Source organism: Gracilinanus agilis, chromosome 2 (assembly GCF_016433145.1).
Source record: "Gracilinanus agilis isolate LMUSP501 chromosome 2, AgileGrace, whole genome shotgun sequence".
Classification (NCBI taxonomy): Eukaryota; Metazoa; Chordata; class Mammalia; order Didelphimorphia; family Didelphidae; genus Gracilinanus; species Gracilinanus agilis.
Window position 1 is genome coordinate 37,867,275 of NC_058131.1, and position 21,303 is coordinate 37,888,577.

The 21,303-nt window shown below is 39.8% G+C and overlaps 1 protein-coding gene across 1 annotated transcript; it reads right to left on the reverse strand.

The window, feature by feature from the left end:
* Window positions 1-11,170: 11,170 nt before the first annotated feature.
* Window positions 11,171-20,782, reverse strand: LOC123233185 (cyclin-A2-like). Its single transcript, XM_044659336.1, has 3 exons — window positions 20,724-20,782; window positions 12,866-12,977; window positions 11,171-12,687 (listed from the first exon to the last, which is right to left on the reverse strand). The coding sequence occupies exons 1-3, from the start codon at window positions 20,780-20,782 to the stop codon at window positions 11,227-11,229; spliced, it is 1,632 nt and encodes a 543-aa protein (XP_044515271.1). The 3' UTR covers window positions 11,171-11,226.
* Between the last annotated feature and the right edge of the window lie 521 nt (window positions 20,783-21,303).

The window sequence follows — 21,303 nt, forward strand, 5'->3', positions numbered from 1 at the left end:
CCCCGGTGCGTGACGCCGCTTCTTAGTCCTCCGGGACCCGAGGGCCTCGGGTGGCTGGCAGAGCAGTGAGGCTGAAGTCTGATCCAAAGGCTGGAAGACCCGCCCCCACTCTCTTGCGCCGGCGCACTGCGCATAGTCTCCCAGCCTGCGTAGTGAGGCTAGCAAGACTGGAACTGCACCTGCGCACACTGAACCCTACAGGGGTGGGGGCGGGGTACCAGAGAGGTCTTGATAGATTCTGGGAAATAGCGTCCTAGTCATATTCTTGCACAGGCGCAGTATCATAAGATGTCTACAAGCTCTTCTGATAACTGAGTTCTAGCTCTCTAAAAGCAGTTTTTTGTTTGTTTGTTTTTGGTTTTTTTCCTGGAGCAGGGATGGGGCACAATAGTGTAGTAGTACTTAAATGTTTATTCATTTGACTCGGAGGAGAGAAATTTGGAAGTAACTTGTGTGAACTGGGAGTATTCTAACTCCTGACAACAACCAGTGAAAGTGCAGTCATTTAAATAAAATAACTCTTTGGCGAATTAACATTATTAAACTGTTTAGTTCTCAGCTGAGATAAGAACAGCAAGATTGCCATGTCTGTAAAGCTGTGAACTCAGCTTGGAAGACTGTTTATGTCTTCCCTAGAAAAGTTTTGATTATTTTGAGACTTTTCACAATTTCTACACTTAATCTCACAGATTCTGGTATTCCTATGGATTTGGAAAAATAGTAGGGATGAAGCTACCAAAACACATAATAGACTTTTATAGATCTAATTACAAAATACTCCTTAAAGAAATAAAGAATAAAGTAGCTGGAAGAATATTCTTTACTCATGGCAGAGCAGTGCCAATATAATAAAAAATGGCAAAACTACTAAGCTAATTTAAAGCCATAATGTTTGTCAATCAAATTACCAAAGAGATTCTTTACTTCCAGACTTCAAACTGTTTACTAAAGTAGGAAGGATTTAAATAATCTGGTATTGATTGTTGTTTCCTCATATCTTGTGGAATCATTCACTTCCATTTGGCCAAATCTAATTTTTAGGGAGCCATTTTCTTGCTTGAGATTTTGTACTTACTTTTTTAGAAGGCTATTTTCTTTAGTGAGTTTTTGGTCTAAGTTATTGATTTTTTTCTATTGTTTTCTTTTCTAAATTTTCTTCTAAATCTCTTGCTGAAAGAGTTTTCAAGTGTCAGGCAGCTTTTTATTTGTCTTTTGCTCATTTTAGGGGGCTTTTTTGTAACTTTGCCTATATGTTGAAACTCAGGGTTGTGGATTTTAAAATTAATATTCAATAAATAAATATTTTTATAAAGTTTTATTAATAATAAAATAAACCATAATAATATAAATAATAATAATAAAATAACCAAAAAAAAAAAACTAGAGGGAAAAGGTGCTAAACTCACCCAGCTTGCTTCCAGGAGCAAAAGAGAAAGAGGGAGGAGCTACAGCCAACTATAAAACAATAATGTGACTACTCAAAGGAGAGATTAAAGGGAATTCTGGGAAATACTAAGGACTTATGGGGGTTGAAGTCCAAGGTTCAAAAATCTCCATTTATACAAGGTGGAGAATATTGTCCTCAGCTTATATTGTGGTCTATTTTTGTGTCTATGGTCAGCTCAACTGCATATTTGGTCCCAGATTGAACACTCCACAGAAGGGGCCTGGCTGGCCTGCTGTAGGAGGCTTGCAGTTATTCAATTTTGGAGGAATTCTGAAAAGAGAGATAGGCACACTAGTGCATTGCTGGTGGACCTATGAATTACTACAAATGTTTTATAAAGCAATTTGGAATTATGAAAGTGATTAAAATGTTCATACCCAGAGATTCCATTACTTAGAATTACTGATAGCCTAAAGAGGTCATTCATAAGAAACAAATCTTCATATATCCCAAAATATTTATTGCAGCACTTGTTGTAATTGAAAAGAATTGGGAACAAAATAGATGCCCATCAGTGGAGCAATAATTAAAACAAATTGTGGTATACAAATTTAATGGAATATGCTGTACTGTAAAAAATAATGAATGTGAAGAATAAAGAGAAGCATGTAAAGATCTATATCAGTGATTCCCAAAGTGGGCGCTACCGCCCCCTGGTGGGTGCTGCAGCGCTGCAGGAGAGCAGTGATGGCCACAAGTGCATTTATCTTTCCTATTAATTGCTATTAAAATTTTAAAAAATTAATTTCCAGAGGCCTAAGTAATATTTTTTCTGGAAAGGGGGTGGTAGGCCAAAAAAGTTTGGGAACCACTGATCTATATGAATTGACATGGAGTGAATTAAGCAGAATAAAAGAGCAATATAAATAATACCTATGGCAAGGTAAAATGACTACCATTAAAAAAAGTGAGTGTTGCAAAATTACAAAGAACAGCATAGCTAAAAGAAGAACTTTGAGAAAACATCACCTTCTCCCTTTTGCAGAGGGGAGAGGTCATAAGTATTGTACACTGCACATATTTTCAGACTTTTTCAGTGGATCAGTCTATTATGCTAATTTTTTCCTTTTTGTCTTCTGTCATTTGTTATATGAGATGATTCTCTAGGACTGTGAAGGAGAACCACAAATCTCTCCCACTCCAATTCATTCTCCAATCGAATGCCAAGGTAATTTTTCCTGCCATGTCATAAACCTCTGCTCAATAAATTATAGTGCCTTCTTATTGCCTTCAGAATAAAATAAAATATCTTGTTTGGTATTCAAAACTCTTTATTAACCTGCTCCTAGTTTCTTCAAATCCTTGCTAAAATCTCATCTTTCCTCTATTTCCTCATTCCTCTAAATTCTAGTGTCTTCTCTGTTGATTATTTATAATTTGTCCAGGAAGCTGTTTGTCCTTAATTATTTTCATGTTGTATCTCCCATTAAGTTGTGAGCTATTCCAGAACAAGGATAGCTAGCTCTTTACCCTTCTTTATATCCCTAGCACTCAGGACTTAACCTGGCACATAGTAAGTGCTTAATAGTGTTAAGATTAAAATTCACTGGAGACTGTATCCTAATTTATATATATTTATTAAATAATTTTTAGAAAGGTAGATCAGAGAAAGAAAAAGCACCAGCCACATATAGCCAGCTGTTCCCCTTGCAAGCCTCTTCTGCTTAGCCAGTGTCCCATGTTGGCATTCTCCTAGCTACCTCCCGCTGTGGGCTGCATGGCCATATTATGGACATAATAGTTCCCTCCTAGCCTCCTCCTCTCTCTGTGGTTCCAAGGTAAAAATGAGAGCTATTTCCTTTCCCAGTACAATTTTATACTCCTTGTGATGTCATTTTTCTGATCTGGCATCTGATCTGGCAGATGCTGATTAGTCTGGATCAGAGATCCATCTTCTCATCTCTTGTGGCCTTTCCAGTGGAGCTCTAAGAAAAGATGCCTACCATCTTCCTAGCATGTCTCTGCATCTAGTGTCAATAAAAGCAGATCATCAATATACTGAACTAAAGTAGCACCCTTAAAAATGATAGTAACTAAGGCCAGCTGTAAAATGTGAAAGAATAAAGCTGGACTTTCTATATACCCCTAAGGCAAGCAAATCCATGTCCATGAGAACTTTTTCAAGTAAAAGCAACTACTTTCCTAGAATTTATTCAGATAGGAATAGAAGAAAGCAGAACAGAGATCTACCACTCTAAAATATGTAGCTTTATTAGGGACTTGGGAGATGATAGTTGTAGGGTTTGGCACCACTGGATGCTTAGGTATTACATATAATCAACTGCACATAAATCCTGCACAAAACAACCTTTTTTACTGGGAGAATTGGTGAATTGCATTCAGATTTTAATGGAATTGTTATTTCATGCTCAATCAATGGATCAGTTATTGGGGATATTATTTCAATAGCTTCCTTGGTTAAAGGATACAGAGGAATGGAAGGTAAAGGGTAGGGTTTGGGGGAGCAATTTTTGTCCTAATAATAACAGCTGATTTAAACAGACCTATGTGAAAAGCGGGGGAAGCCCAGAGAGATTCAGAGATGTCTGCAGTGAAGAGATCACAAGGAACGAAATATGATGAGAAAAATGATGTTGTCACACTGGCCAAAGTGAGGATTCAGTAAAAAACAAGATATTATGGCAAAAGCATTTTTTCTTGTTGAGGCAATATCCGAAAACATCATGAGTTAATGAGTTCTGACCTTCTACCTATAAAAAAGATTTCGGTGACAATTCCAAATTCCTAAAAAAATCTATCCCTTGAAGTCCCTGACTGAATAAACAATTGACCTTCTGCCTCTTCTAAAAGTGTTTACATTAGTATTCCCAATGAGCATTTCAAACATCCTCAACAACAAACAGGACCTCATAAGTCCTTTAGAAACTTTCACAGATGGTGAATATCTCTCAGATTCAAAGGCACCTCATTATGTTAGCTATCTCCCCTCTCCCCATCCTCCTTATCTCTAATCATGTAGCCATGAATTCATGAGCTTTACTTATAATAAGGATTTGGCAAACCTGTGTTTAATCTATACTTTGTATCTTAAAAATATTCTTTTGAAGTAGCTATCTCTAGTGCTTCCCCCTGTTTGCCAGTGATCCCCATCCATCAGGTACCAAAGTGTAATGGTTTTCCTAATAAATACCTCAAGCTAGAGCATCAGCTCCAGCACTTTGCTCAAACTTCCATCTTGCTCCCAATTTCATTTTTCATGCCGAGTTGCCCCTCTTGGTTAAGAACCTTGCTTGGACCTGACTACATGGGCAATAACATGCTAGAATTTGAAAGGGAGGAGCTGCTATCTCCTTATTGTCAGGAAGGACAACTGTGAATAAAGTCAGGAAATCCTCTGGCAATTGTAGGGATAAAGAGCTGTCTAAAGAGCAAGATATTGTTGCCCTGAGTTTACATAAGAGATCTTTCCCTAAGAGATTCATGATGAAGTCAGTCATCAGGAGGAATGAATGTTTTACTAACAGAGGTCCCATGGACACAAGATGAGAAGAAAGCTTACAAACATTTTGAGGCTTCCCTGGCACCCTAACCACATTTAAAGTTACAATTAAAGCACATTCAAAATTCAGTTTCTTCACTCTGACCCATCTGGAAGCCCCAGGGTCCAAGAGACAATCATAATAAGTGACACTAACCTTAAAGGTTACATGAGGCTCTTTACTAGGGGGAAGGAACTTTGCGAAGGGGAAGGGAAGCAGACTGGAATTAGTGAGAATAGTAAAGCATTCGCATCTGGGAAGGAAAAGTCACTACATTCAGAACCCAAAGAAAGCCCTTTCCCCTCTCTTATACCATTATAAATCATGATTCCTGTGGCATCCCCTACAATGATTACAGTTCCTCTGAGGAGCACTATGGTCATTATTAGGAGAAGCACCAGCTCTACTGGAGCCTCTATTACTATTCCAATTTCTAAACTCCTGATTATTTCTCCTACAGTTCATTGCTACATGACCCAGCTTGCAACAGGAAAAAACAAAAAACAATGTATTAACCCTCTAGGTTTGGGGGCATTATTAGTTTCTTGAATTAGAGTCTTAGTGACTTCTCATAAGGTAGCTATGAATTCCTCAACTGCAGATGTTAAAATAGGAATCAAGACGAACATTTCTCTTTCTCTGTCTTGTTTAATGTTTTCCAATTTCTCCTTTTTCAGTTTTTTAATTCTCTTTCGCCATTCAAAAATATATAAAGCTATATGTTTCAACTATCCTATATTCATATTAGTCTAATCTGGACAATGATTTAAAAATATTATTTTATTTTCAGGGAGGAGTGAGACAACAAATGATGATGTATTGTGTAAATAGAATTAGCTCAAGCCCATTCATAGTTAAAACTCTAGCCAATAGAGATAATGTCATTCCCCACCTCCCTTAGTGGGGAGGGGAGATGAGTTACCCACACGTGACAATAAGTAACAAATCAAGAACAAGGGACGGCCCTTTGGGCAGTCCAAATCAGTGTAGGGGCTGCCATTTGTCCACTTGAATTAGAGGTGGCCCCACAGGAAGTGAAGAAAGACACTATCTCTTCAAGTATGTTGGCAACTCCCTGTTGAGGTAGTTCCCGCTTTGAACTTGGTGCTAAAGGATCTCGGCTGAGACCTCAGGCAGCTTCCACTCTGAATTGTCACTTGGGTAAGTTAGGCTGACTTTCTCGGGCTTACCTAGGTGTTTCCAGACTCTCTACCATAAGTAGGCTTCTTGCCTCCGTAATTGCTAAGGCCTTGTGGCTTGTAGCCTAGTTTAATTAGCCTTTCAATCCTCTCTCCTCCTGGCCCTCGGGTAGGCCCGGGCTAGCCTCTCTCTCTCTCTCTCTCTCTCTCTCTCTATTTCGCTACCTTCTACCTTTCTAATTGTAAATAAACTACCTTAAACCTGATCCTGACTTAGGTCTATTTTAATTATGGAATCAATCAGAATTATTGATTCCGGGCAGCCACACCTTAAATATATATATATATATAATATCTAAATTATCCAATTATTACAGTATGATATGAATATCAGTGGGTTTAATGAGATCTAAGTCATCAGCCTCTTTCTCTCTTCCAGAATTAGTAAAATCCAGTGGCAAGAAAAGTCAAGATGCCTGGCAATGGCTTGAGATGCAGTGGATGATCTTGGCATCTTCTATGTCTGACTAAACTCTAGACTCTACATTGCCTCCTTCATGGCCACTGGAACAAATTATTCTCTCTCCACTGGGGGAAGTCTTCACATGCTTGGGATAGACATTCCCTCCTAATTCACCAACAGATTTAAGGCTTGTCACTTTTAACCTGGTTTAGCCAGCCTGCTGAAAGGGTTTTACTGGGGTTGGGTGGATGCCCACGCTACAGCTTCTTGGAGCCACAGGGGAGAGTTGAGTGACAGGTAGACACCAAAGATGGATGAGCTGCCCTGGTAAGGGCTCAGCAAGCCCTAGCATTAAGGGAGAGCAGGAAAGGCTTCTCACTGAAGATGGTATCTTAGTTGGAACTTAAAGGAAGCCAGAATGTAGAGATGGGAGGGGGGTGGGACTCTCGGCATGGGAGCCCGTGGTGAAAGCACCCCGAATGGAAAATAGACTGTCTCACTGGATAGCTGAGTAAGGAGAATAGAAGTGTAAGACTAGAAAGTTAGGAAGGGGCCAGCTTGTGAAAGGTTTTGAATGTCAAAGAGGTTTTTATGTTTAATCACTGAATTGACAGAGAGTTACTAGTTTACTCAATGGAGGTGGGACGGTGACATATATGTTTTAGGAAGCTGAAGTTGATAGCTAAATGGAAGATGGACTGAAGTGGGGAAGAGGCCCAGGAAGGTAAGGGTTTTAAAAAAAGAAGAAGAAATCCTATTGGAAATATAAGTCCGGAGATTAGAAAACAGACTTTTCAACACAAATGATCACTGAAACCAAGTGAAATTTTATAGAAAATGATTTTCATGTCCTTATTTTTCCTCTTTAGACTCAGCTCATTCTAAGCTTTAATAGCTCTGACACTATTTTTGTGGAATTCAGTCAACCTCTTCTTTATTATTACTTGTATTACATGTTACATGATTTATCAACTTGCCCTTGCTACCATGAACACATATATATCTTTTTAAAAAATTTATCTTGCTGACCAATTGTATCCACATAATTCTCTTTCTACGATCCCCATCTTTCTTTTGCTTTGGAATGTTTTTTTTCCTTTTTGACTTTTCCTGAAGAATTTTAGTCCATGGAATATTATCATTTCCTATGAACTCTGCTATCCCCAAATCTAGAATGCCCATCAGACCATGCTTTTACTATCTTTATCACAAATTCTAGGAAGAAGTTTCTATCCTTTCCATCAGTTTTCCCTTGCTAAGGTGTAGGAGACCTAGTATAAATTTTATTCTGGCTAATTCTTCCAACTAGTGAAAAATTTGGGCAATTAGGTGGCAAAATGGATAAAGGATTGGGTCTAGAATCAGGAAGGCTCATCTCCCTGAGTTCAAATCTGGCCTTACATACTTACTGTGTGACCCTAGGTAACTCATTTAACCCTGTTTGCTTCAGTTTCTTCATCTGTAAAATAAACTGGAGAAGGAAATGGCAAACCACTGATGTATGTTTATGAAGAAAATCCCAAATGGGATCATGAAGAGTGGGATGCAACTGAAACAAATGAAGAACAAAGTGAAGGATGAAATTATTATGATGAATCAAGATATTATTATCAGTTCCACAAGTGGCAGGAGCACCAGCAGATATCCAGATACCTGAAATTCCCCATTATAATACCCTAATTCTGTTTTGGGCTTATCTTGTTTCTTAAATCCCTTAACTATTGCTACTTTTTTTTTTTATATATAGGTGGCAAATGTAATACTGATGACAAATGTATTTGTTTCCCTCTTTACTGGCATTTACAAAAATGCTCATGTGAGAATTTACTAATCTGAACTCCCATTCTTTTGAGGTTCATTCAACCCCACCGTCTGATTGAGTTAAGAACAAGACCTGAGGTTTATCTGCATAAAGGGGACAAATGCACAATCTGGGAGGATGCCAGAAGTTTTGTGGCTCCCTGGCATCCAGAAGATGCTTGTCTCTTGTTCCATGTGATGCCTGGTGTTCAGAAGACCAGCCTCAGATCTGCACTGAAGTCCAGCAAATCAGAGACTCAGAAAAAATGACATCATGGGAAGACATAAATTTCAGGTCTAGCCAGCAATGTCATGGAATCCCAGAGAAGAGAGGGTAGCTTCCCAACCCCTTTCCACTTTATGTCTAGTCTTCCTCATTAGAGTGTAAGCTCCTTAAGAGAAGGTACCATCTTCTCTTTTTTGATTCCTCAGCAACTAGCTCCCTGCTGAGTACAAACTAAATCATAGCTGGAAAGATTTATATGAACTGATACAAAGTGAAGTAAGCAGAACCAGGAGGGCAATGTATAGATACAATGATCAACTGTGAAGGACTAAATTACTATCAGCAAAGCAAGTCTCCAAGATAACCACAAGGGACTTATGATGAAAATGCTATCCACAGCTAAAGAAGGAACTGTTGCCATCTGAATGTAGATCAAAATATGCCGTCTTCTACTTTATTTCCTTCATGAGATTTTTATTGTATGAGTGGTATGTCTTCTACCACAACATGAGGGATATGAAAATATAGATTGCATATAACCTATATCATCTATTTACTTTAAAGAGAGGGAGAAAAATCTGAATTCTAAAATGTCAAAAAACAATTGTAAAAAACTGTTTCGACATGTAACTGAAAAAATAAATTTTTAAAAAGAAAAACCAAACCAAACCACTAAGTACTTAGTAAATAGTTTATTTAGCTATCTATTCAAGAAGGGTACTCATGATCTAATAATTTAAACCAGAGATGTCAAATGCATGGCCCTTTAGTGTCAGGCAAAACCAGATTAAAATATAAATGGGAACTATTTAACAAAATAGATAAAAGTACCATAAGACATAAATTATATTAATCTGTGGTTTCTAAGTGAATATAAGGCCACAAAGATAATTTCTATTTGAGTCTGATACCACCGTTGCAGACCAAGAAGAAAGAAGACAGAAAAAGGCCATTAGATTTGGTAATTATGCTTGTGGGAGCAGTTTCAGTTGAGTGGTGAGATCAGAAAGCAGATGACAACGATTTTCCAAGAGAATAACAGAAGTAGGCAAGAACAATTCACAACATTTTCTAGGAATTCGGCTAATGAAAGGAGAGCTAGGGAATGACAGGTTGAGAGTTTTGTGGAGTGGAGGGAGAAAAAGCCAAGTATGTTTGCAGAGAGAAGGGAAGGAACCAGTAGAGAGATACATTCTCTCCCTCTCCCTCTCCCTCCCCCTCCTCCATCCCTCCCCTCCTCTCGGTCTCCCTCCCTCCCTTCCCCCTCTCTCCTTTTCTCCCGCTCCCTCCCTCCCCCCACTCTCTATGCTCCTCCCGATCCCCTTCTCCTCCCCCACTCTGCCTCCCTTTCTCATCACTCTGCCTCCCTCTCAATTGACTTTCAATCCTAGGCACTCTTCTCTGCCCCACGTTGATGAGAGTAAGGAATACTAGAAAGGTTGGAGTTACTGAACTTCGAAGCTGAACCAGAGGCACTGCTTTACAGGACATTTTCCAATCGTCTTCCATCTGAGCCTCAACAAGCCTCGTTCTGAGGTCAGACCCAAGGTCGATTCTTCCACCCATCCTCCCAATTTATCTCTGCTCACGGTTTGCCATTCATACGCGAGCGTGAGCTCGTAACCACACACACTCACCCTCACCAAACAGCTGCCCAGGACTTCCAGCCCGGAAGAAAAAGGGGGAAGCAGAATAAAGTCCCACCCACTGGGAACTGCATCTGGGTAGGGTGAATCGCGAACTACAATTCCCAGAACAGAGTGGGTTCGAAATGAGTACATTTCAGTCACGTGATCTGGGAAATAGAATCTGGTCCTCAAATAGGATCGCGCCCCCCGCCCCCAAGAGATTCTGGGAAATGTAGTCAAGGGCTGTAATGGGGACAGGAAAATGGTTGGAGGGATATTTATTCACAAGGCTAGGGCGGGATCTCAGGCAAAGCATCTGCAGCTTTGCTCACAGAATTAGGGTCTTACACAAAGTGAATTGTGTGTGTGTGTGTGCGCGCGCATTAATCATAAAAAGTAATTTATAAACTGAAAATAATCAAGTTATGCTTTCTAAAGTGATTTTTTTAAAAAAGCCTTTTATTTTCATTTTTCCAGGTTACAGGTTGATGCAATTTTTAATAATTGATTTCTGCCATTTTCCCATCCATGTTCTCTCTCTCTCCCACTCTTTCCCCTTCCACAAAATGGCAGGAAATATGACATAGGTTATTATACAATATATTTCCATAGTTGCTACTGTTGTATAAACAAAAGGAGGGTGAACTAGGGCAGGCAGTAGTCAGAAACAGAAATACTGCATTTTTGAATAGGAAAAGGCTGAAAGGAAAAGAGAAGGATAAATGGGAAAATAAGATGGAGAGAAACAACATCATTAGTAATCATAACTGTAAATGTGAACAGGATAAACCCATCCATAAAAATGGAAGAAAAGAGCAGAATGGAGTAAAAGCCAGAATGCCATGATATGTTGTCTACAAAAAATACATTTAAAACAGGGAGATGCACATACAGAAAGGTAAAGGGCTGGAGAAAAAAATCTACTATGCTTCAGCTAAAGTGATTCTTTGTGAAGAAACTGAGGTCCATAATATAAATTGCACAGCAAGGCTTCTATTGCAGTTTCAGCTCTGAGTCCTTTGCTCACTCTAACTTTAATGTCTCTGGAGGTTTGATGAGTGATACTGAGCAGTGCACTGCCATTTCGTATTTTTGTTGTATAATCTGTAGATCCTGCTCTGGTGCTCTGAGGTAGGTCTGATGAAGGTCCAGGAGACATGGCTTAAGACTTTGCAAGGTGTATCCCGTTTTTCTGACCAGTGACTCAGGCCAGCTCTTGCCAGTGATTGTGTAGAGAGCTAGATGAAATGCAGCTCCTGCAATAACTGATGGGAGATATTTCAGATAGGTGTCAGTATTGATTAAACTTAACTCTCCCAGAAACATGGCTAAATTTTCCACTTCAGAATTGGGCTGCTCTTGATGAAGAAAATACTGAGTGAGGAAATGATTGATTGTTGGTGCTGAAAGGTCAAAAGTCAGCACTTCCAACAGCCTGCGCTCCATTCTTATGATCTCCTTTTTAGAGAATTGGCCAGCTAGGAGGTTAACAAGCCCTCCTACCCTGAGTGGGAAGACTTCTTCAAACTTGGAGGCAACCAGCAAGGCAGCAATGCCAATCAGGGACAGCTCCCCAAGAGACACTGATTCTAAGGAGAGGTACCTATCTATATAGTTCACGGCCAAGTGCAGAGTCTCATCCTGGAGCTGGTGGAATTCCGCTAGGGACACTAGCCAGCTCACTAAGAAAACCCTTATTCTGTCAGTGCCATCTGGCTGATTCTTCATGAAATCCACATTCAGTTTACGTTTAACCTCCATTTCCCTGAGGTAAAGATAGATGTCTTCTGCGTAGTCAGAGACTTCAATGATATTTGATACCATTTCTTGGGCTTCCAGTTTCATGGACGTGTCCCGAGGAAGAGAGGCTTCAGAACTATCATCCTTTGTTTGATGACAGGGCACCAAAGGTTTTCTTGTCTCTGGTGGTGAAACAGCTGAATTGGAATCCAATATATTGTCCTCGTATTGCACCTTTTTAGGGCTAAGAAGTTCCTTCTCACTCTCAACATCTGGCTCATCCCTTTGAACTGTGAAAGCAGGCTGCTGGCTGGTGGCCTTCCTCTGCTTACCATTAAGCCCGAGAGCAGCAAGGAGGAGACGCTTTGGTTTCTTTGGTGTTGTGGCCGTGGCCCGGGCCCGCATTTTGTTTTGAATCCTACCCAGCACTGTGGGCTTCCAGGAGCGCTTGGCATTGCTGAACTTGTCTGGGTGGATGGTCTCCTGGTTCTCCTGGGAGCTTGCTTCTCTCTGCCTCAGTTCTTCCTGAGTCACTCCTTGTGTCTCACTGAGGCAGCCTGCCCCGGATCCGCTCTGGGCTGCAGTTTGAGTCTGGTGTACTCTGGGCAGTACCCAGTGGAGGCCAAGCACGCGGGGATACATGTCCTTGGACAGCCGGGGGGATAAGCAGATGTGCAGCTCTGATTGTCCTGATGTCTCAGACAGCTTCTGAGGCTCCAGAGGCTCTACCTGACTCTTGAAAATCTGCCAGATTCAATGAAGAACACACAAGTGTTAAACACAAAAGAAGAGAATCTGAGATATTCATAAACACTGCTCAGATTCCTTACTGATAACCCTTCAATTTTCCACTGACCAGCTCAATGCTAACTTATCAAGCTTACCTCTATAAATGACCTGAAATATGAGGGGTTTTGCCTACCATTCCTGTCACTTCTACAGTGTCCACATTGAACTGCCTCAGAAATGTCCAAGTTTTTACCCAGGACAGGAATGAGTGACTACTGAGACTTTCCAGGCAGCAGCAAGAGGCACTGGTGGAAAAATCCCTTTAGATGGAGTGTGCCCAAACAGTTGGCTACATTCCCATTGCCTTCTGCAAAATCTAGCAATTCTTTACAATCCTAGGCACCCATTTACTTCTTTTGAAAGGTGAGCAATGCTTATCTCCCTCTCCTGACACCCTTTGACTTTCCCTTCCCTCTTTGGCTACAAGATTCAATTCTCAAATTCTTAAAAAATTAAGTAAGTTTGTAAGGCAAACATTTTGTAAGACACTTACTTTTCTCTGTAGCTTCTTTGCTTCAGCAGTTGTGATCTGTTGACTTTCAGTTGCTCCAAAGGAAATCTGTCTGAGCTGAGATGATCTGGTCCTTTTATAGGAAGTAGCTCCACCCCTTTATTTAACACCTTGAAAAGGTGTGAATTCCCTTGGACTGAATCCTTATTGCTGTAATTCACTAGCACTGAGCTGAGTTAACACTTCTAATATCCAGTCACCTTGAGGTCTTCCAAGTTCACACTTTTTTCTGACTCCTAAAGATTCCCAGTTTTCAAAATGATGAACCCGCCTGAGTTTTCAGCCTATAAGGATGGAAGTACTAGACCTTGAAATAAAATTCTATCCTCATTTTTTCTTAGGAAAGATTTCTACCATATTGCATGGAAGATATTAGACTTGGATAGAAGCAACAGCAATTTCTCCATGTGAAAACTTTTGTGATTCTGGGAGAATTATTTCTTATGAGTCTTTCAGTCTCCTTATGTATAAAATAGGATAAACTACAACCATTACCTTATTCTGGGGCAGCTAGGTGGCACAATGGATAGAGTACCACACCTGGAGTTAGGAAGATCTAAGTTCAGATCCAGTCTCAAACACTTACTAGATGTGTGATCCTGGGCAAGTCACTTAACCCTGTTTGCCTCAGTTGCCCAGCTGCCCACAGGGTCAGGCCAGACAAATTAAGGCCAGCCAAGGAGCAGACTTGAATTCAGGAAGGGATGGGGCCCAAGAGACCAAGTTCCTAGATTTCCCCTGGACTTGGTTCCTGCTTTCCAGAGATGGCTTACCTAGATAATTCTGATGACTGAGAGAGAGGCATCCTTTCATGAGCCCAAAGGAATGACCAAGAACTGAAGTGAGCTTCACTCCCTGAATTTTCAAGCTCAATCTAAACCCTCCTCTGTGATCCTTCAATTGGCCCAAGGTTTCACCTCAGTTCCCTGACTTCCGTGGCTTCTGCAGATCAGGAATCTCACCTGCCATGCTGGTAAATAAAGATACATGACTCTATGACTCCTATGACTTAAGAGTTCTGGTATGTGATGGTCTCCTAGATATTTAATTCATACAATAGTTTTCCCAGAGGCAATAAGAAACATTCTTTCCTTGGATATTTATTCATGACATAATGCTAATGATAAGTATTTGCAGAAAATATAGCTGCTTGCTCTTTTCATTGTGGCAAACAATTAAAAATGGAGGGGGTATTTGTTAATTGGAGAATGACTGAGTAAATATTGGTATATGCATGTGATGCTGTAAGGAATGATGAAAGGTATGGTTTCAAAGAAAACAGGACAAATTTGTATCAATGGGTGCAAAATAAAATGAGCAGAACCAGAATAATTTGTACAATAACAATGCTGCAAAGATGAACAATTTTGAAAATCTCAGAACCTTGATCAACATGACCAAACATTATTTCAGAAGATTCATAATGAACCATGCTATCTATATCTAGATATAGAACTGATAGAGTGCAGATGGAGGAATATTTTTTTGAACATCGTTAATGAGGGATTTTGCTTTAATTGGGAAAAAAAGGTAGTAGTTTATATGTGAAGTGGAGAAATTCTACAAAGACCTTGAGATCAATGTAAAGATGGGAAAAGGTGAAGATGAGGAGAAATATGTGGCATAGTAGAGGAAGAAAAAGAAAGAATGAGAGAGGCCAAAGAACTGTAGATGACAGAAGATATATCATATTTTCTTCAAGAAAAAAATTGGTAGATGTTGGATATGACAAGTACCAAATAATACAACAGAGAATGAAATTTTGTTGTTTAGTCATTCAACTTTGTGACCCCATTTGGGGTCTTGGCAAAGATACTAGAGTGGTTAGCCATTTCCTTCTCCAGCTCATTTTACATATGAGGAAACTGAGACAAATAGGTGGGACTTGCTTGAGGTCACACAGATTGTAAGTGTCTGAGGCTAGATTTGAACTCTGGTCCTCCTGACTCCAGGGCCAGCATTGAACTACCTAAATGCCCAAAAAAGAATGAATTAGATTGCATTTTAACAGACAGGAAAAGAATCATTATTGATGTGGGAGTGATACCTGTGTCATCTGTCTGTGTATGTTTATACCAGTGATGAGCAAACTTTTTAAAGAGGGGCCAAAGGAAAGGAAATGCTCATCTGTCAATCTATTTTTAAGGCAACTCTTTCAAAGTTTCATTGTATTATATTCTACTCATTGTATTGGTCAGATTAGGAATAATGTCTCAAAGCCAGGTAGAACATTTTAGGTGGTGGGGGGGGGGCCTGCACCTGGCCTGAAGGTGTTTGTTTGCCCATCACTGGTATAGACCAGTAACTTATCAGAACTAAGATCAGAATCAAGAAGAAGAAGAATAGAAAAAGACATGTTATACAATTGAAGTGCCAACCATGATTTAAATAAGTAATTAAAAAGAAAAAATTGGCACTGGAGAATATAAGTGACATTTACAAAAATAATTGCATCCAGTAGTTTAACGGTCAGGAGAAGGGAGGAAGGATAAAAGAATGTGAAGTGTGAATCAAACTTTCTTTGTTTATCAATCAGTAACTTTTAATCAACCAAAAACTGAAAACATTCCTATTTAACACTTTGTTAGCCATCAAATAAGAGAATTCACAAGTCACTTACTTAAAGAGTTCACACCCTCAGAAACTCAATCAGTCAGGAACTTGTGAAACCTTTTGATAAGAGTTTATACCTTCAGAGGATGAGAGGTGTGAATCCCACAGACACTGCCCACCCTGGGCAGTGCTAGGCAGTTTGGAAACTGTGATTGGCCCCTGTGAAGAGGAGAAGAAGCCACTATAAAAGCCCCGAACTTCTTTGGCTGAAGGGAGTCTTCTGCAAGCAGTCTTCTGGAGATAGTCTTGGGCTTGGCGCTTTGGCTGGTGACCTACTTCTAGAAAGTGACTTTGGACTTGGACCTTGGCTTCAACTTGGACCTTGGTTCTGTAGGGATTAAAAATTAATGGTTTGACTAAAATATATGAAAATAATAAATAATAATGGTAGTTGCTGATTCAAGGTATTATTGCTCAAAGTTGAAATGACTTTAATAGTTTTATTTACAAAAGAAGTGGAAAGAGTGAAAGCAGAGAAATACAAAAGGGTAGAGAAGACATTAGCCCAACGGTAGGCAATCTTTTTGGCTGTGAAAGCCATAAACACCTGGGGAAGAAGGAGGATGGAGGCTGAAGGCAATGGAATATGTGGCAGGGGCTCAAGGGCCCCCTGGGGTTCTGCCTAGACTGGCTGGTCAAGAGGTGGAGCCAGATAGGGCTCAAGAGCCATACGTTGCCGACCCCTGCATTAGCCTGTCTAACTAAATATTGCTCAGGTGTTCTATTCAGTCAGGGCTTATTGACCTTCAACAAGAATTAAATTCTCTCCAGAAGATAGGAAGAGAAAGCCAGCTATCTACTTCTCACCTTCTGGAGGTGTGAATTCTCATCAAAAGGGCTTACAGTTTCCCAGGTAATTGAGTTTCTGAGGGTGTGATTTCACTAAGTGGTTTTTGAGCTCTGCCACCTAATTGAAGCTTGTGTTGATTCAGTCAAAAGGTAGACAAAAGAAAGTTAATCCTGTCTCACAATCCAGTGAGGTACTAAGTAGGAGTACTTAAGCTAGTGTTAACCAAAGTGTTAACTCCAACTAGGTAAAGAGAATAAATGATTCCCTTTTTACAAGTGTAAACTCAGAACAGACAAAGAGAGCAAAAGAATTCCCTTTTCACAGCTCTTGGACTGTTTCTTGGGTAAATGAGTAGCTGGTCTTTCCTTTCTTGGCTTCCTGGAGAGAGATTAGTTCCAAAGAGGCCTCACCCTCTTGGAGGAGGCAATGTTTGTGGAACACCTAGTCCTCAGGTCCAAGGTCAACAAGCCCTGCTGGGTTGAGCAGAGCACTGGAGCAATAGTATAATAGTAATAGTAATAGGTTAGACATCTTCTTTATCATTTTTTTTGTATTTCTGTACTTCTACTCTTCCCACTCTTTTGTAAATAAAAGCTATTAAAAGTCATTTTGACTTTGAGCTATAATACTTACAATGACATTTTGCAATGCATTATGAAAAGCAAAATGATTGACAGTTAGCTGTTTAGAACTTGGAATGAGCTGAGCTTGGCAGAGCTCAGCAGGGGAAATTGATGGGAAAAGTATAAAAGGAGGATTTGAACTGAGACAGAGATCTCAATTTTGAGAGAGGGATTGGTGGGAGGTTGGTTGGGCTTGGGTAGGCCAAAGGTCAATTTAAGATACCAGGAACCAGCACAGATTATTTCCACAGCCTCAAATCCTGTGTTATCCTATGCTGAACATTCTGATTTAATTTACTCATCAAAAAGAAGCAACATCATTTGCCATCAAATAACCTGATTCAGGTTGAAGCAGTCTGGCATTGCCAGACTGGAAACTGGCAAACTAACCATCAGCAACTAACAAGTTTGAATACCCTGATTACCTTCAATTCATATACCATCTTGTCATCAATAGCTTAGACCAAGGATCTCCTATACCCCCTTCCCATCATTTCCTTGCTCCCTCCCTAAACCTGTTGTTATTAAATCTTTAAACTCACCTAAAGTGAATGTCATCTTTACTTTAGGAATTAGTGAACATATCCTTGGGCATTTGAAGGAAGAGGAGATTCCTTTCAACTGTAAAATGTTTAAATTGTAGTCAACCAGCATTATCCATATTGAGACAGGATACACAGAAGCAGCTGTGTGTTCTTAACCACAGATTCTTCATTTGGCTATCTGTTCTGGGACACTGTTATATAAAAGTTGGGTGTAGCAGATTCACTACAAATATTCTTGTGGAGTCCTTTGTGTTTCACTTCCACAACTTGTGTGTTACACTTAGGCATCTTCCATACTCATTCAACTTCAGCTCCTCATAACATTGGGCACATATAACACACTTTAAATCTGCAATCACCATGTTATTTTGGAATTTCTGACATATTTTAGTCAAACCTTTAATTTAATTCCTTACAAGAATAAGAATATATTTATTTATTAAAATTGTTACCTTCTGTCTTAGAATGAATACTGTGTATTTGTTCCAAGGCAGAAGAGTAGAAGAGCAAGGTAATGGGGGTTAAGTGACTTACCCAGGGTCACATAGCTAGGAAGTGTCTGAGGCCATCTCTATGCCTGGCTCTCAATCCACTGAGTTGTTTAATTGTCCTTTGAAGAAGCATTTATTAAACATGTCCTTGGGCCAGGTACTATGCTAAGAGCTCCACAAATATTTGATTCTCCTTTGATTCTCACATCAATCTTGTGAGAAAGTTGCTATTATTATCCCCATTTTACAGTTGAGGAAACTGAATAATTGTGCATTGTGAATTAATTGCCACAAGGAGACCAGGAGAGCCCAGAAAGAGTCCTGGTCATCAAACAACTGACTTAAGTCCAGTAACAAATTAGAATATATATGTTTGTAAATTCTTATGAAAATGAAAGATGATGGATGATTCTGAGCAGCAACATCTCCTAAAGCAGAGAGAAGCAGTAGAGGGTAAAAACAGTTAAAAGAGACCTCAGTAAGATGACCAACAAGCAAATCATCCCAAGAGCATTTTAGGATAAAAGTGAAAGGGCTCCAACCAGAAGAAAAATGAAGAAGTTTTGCTCAAATTACATGTCATCAGTATATTAAGATTACTATACTTGGAACCTAGCATCACAGTCCCAGATGTGCTTATTTAGGAGATAGAAATGGTGAAAACAAGGACGGGAAAATCCACCAGAACAGACTAAGTATATTTAAAAGACTTTATAGTTGTGAAGCCACTGAGGGGTCAATATACAAAATATCTGAAGGAGGGGAAAGTTTCAAAGATTTTTTAAAATTATTTTTAAACTTCTGTGTATTGGCTCATAGGTGGAAAAGTGGTAAGGGTGGGCAATGGGGGGTCAAGTGACTTGCCCAGGGTCACACAGCTGGGAAGTGTCTGAGGCCGGATTTGAACCTAGGACTTACCATCTCTGGGCCTGACTCTCAATCCACTGAGCTACCCAGCTGCTCCAGTTCCAAAGATTTTAAACAAAATCTTGAACTGTTTATAAGATCCACTGAAAAGAAGTTGAGGTATGTCATATCATATGTCTACTCTGATGCATACATAATTTTTATGAAAGTAACCTACATATAAATAGAAGATATATTTGATGAGGGTTTTAGGGAATAAAAAGGGAAATTTGATAATAGACCTCATATTTACCTCTGCAAATTAACCTAAAGATGTAGAGAATACAAAATTTCATTGTGCATTATTGTTTGTTAATTATGAAAAATGATTTGATTCAGTGGAACAAATCATTCTCAGCACTTTGGGTGAATCGTACTTGGGCCAAACTTTTGGGCTAATGTAGCTGGATTCTAGTCTGCATTGTTGAAGGAAAGTCAGTCACAATTGTAACATGGAAATGGCAGGGTGGAATTTCTGCAAGATACAGGGTCAAGCCTCACCCAGAATTCCAGGGGACCCCCCCTGGAGAACCCTGGGTGAGGGGGAAGTTTAAGGCAGTTAAGGGTAGTTGGTTCCTGGGGGTTGAGGTGAGCAGATAGATCACTCTGCTTGCTGATCCCAGTTGTTGATTGCTTTGGGAGGCCTTGTGGCAAAAGCCATTTTGGTTCTTCTCTGCAGTTAGCCGGTTTAGCTGAATTAGACCTTTCCTGCAATAGCATTATTGTTACCACTTAGTTGTTTTAGATATTAGAAGTGATAATTATAGGCTTTGAGGGCAAAGATTAACTCTCCCTCCTGGGGAGAGGGGCTGTTTCTACTTAACTGTTCAGGGCTTCCCAGATCTTATCCTAATCCTTGAAACCCCTCCCTTCCTTCCCTTCCTCATTTTTATTAGTAAACCTTCATCTTTGGGTAGCTGTGTCTGACTATAATTTTGGGGAATACTCACAACCATCTTCGAGCAATTCCTTCAGTTGCCAGTCCATACAAGTCAGATCCTCGTTCTGTCCCTGATAGCTACTAGACATCAAGCTTCTCCTATCTTCCCTAGTCAAACTTGAGGGGAAGTAAGTTGAGAAAATAAACATCTTAAGGAGAATAGCTTTGCCTAGCCTTCCCAGAAGTTATCAGATCAACCACTATTTTCAACTGATCTCTAACTGTTTGTTGGGAGGGGTGAGAAAGGAACAGAGTCAGTTTATGCCCTATCCTCTTCACTCAAGCCTGTGTGTGTGTGGAGGAGTGAGTCTAGCAAGTTACTGAACACTGGCATATCTTTAGCTTCCCAAATATCTCTGTTAAAATCAACATAAAAGTTTTGGCCAGCCAGCCTAGGATTTTTATTTCAGAATCTGAGTGGGAAGTGATTAGTATGGCCAGTTTCATTAACAGAGCTGTTGTCACACCAGCTCTGGGGTGCTACTATATGGGATATGGCAGGCTTGTGCTATTTTTGGCTGATAACTATTCCCCAATTTTTCAAAAAAATGATTGAAGTCTATGATACTTACATGTGGTTGACTATATCAGTGGGTGAAGCTTTGGCATATGTGCCATTGGAGACAGCCATGGCTATAACATTTTATGGGGCCCTGATGATATTGAGGAAAGTTATAGAATTTACCTTTGGAAAAACAGAAATAACAAAACTAGTTTTGGAACAGTTAGTGGAGCAAATGAAGGCCCTCATTGGGATAAATAAGCAAATCAGGGAAGGAAAGGATCTAGATGCAAAGACAAGCATGCAGCTAGAAATTATTGAAAGGCAGTCACACCAAAAAAGAGGGGTGATATTAAACAACAAGCTACAGATAAGAACACTGAAAAACAACAGTTGGCAGGGGCTGAAGCAGCTCCTGTAACTATCCTTCCCATTACTGATTGGACAGTGGTACAAACTGACTTGGGCATTATACACATTAAGTGCTATAAACCTTTCTCAGGGGGTGATTTGGAGATCTTAAAAAGGAGATTTCCTCAATTCTACACAAACCCACATAAGTCTATAAAAGAATATAAAAGGGCCGTGAGACTTTACAACCCAACATTTGAGGATGTGGAATTGCTCTAATCGGAATTATATACCCCTAG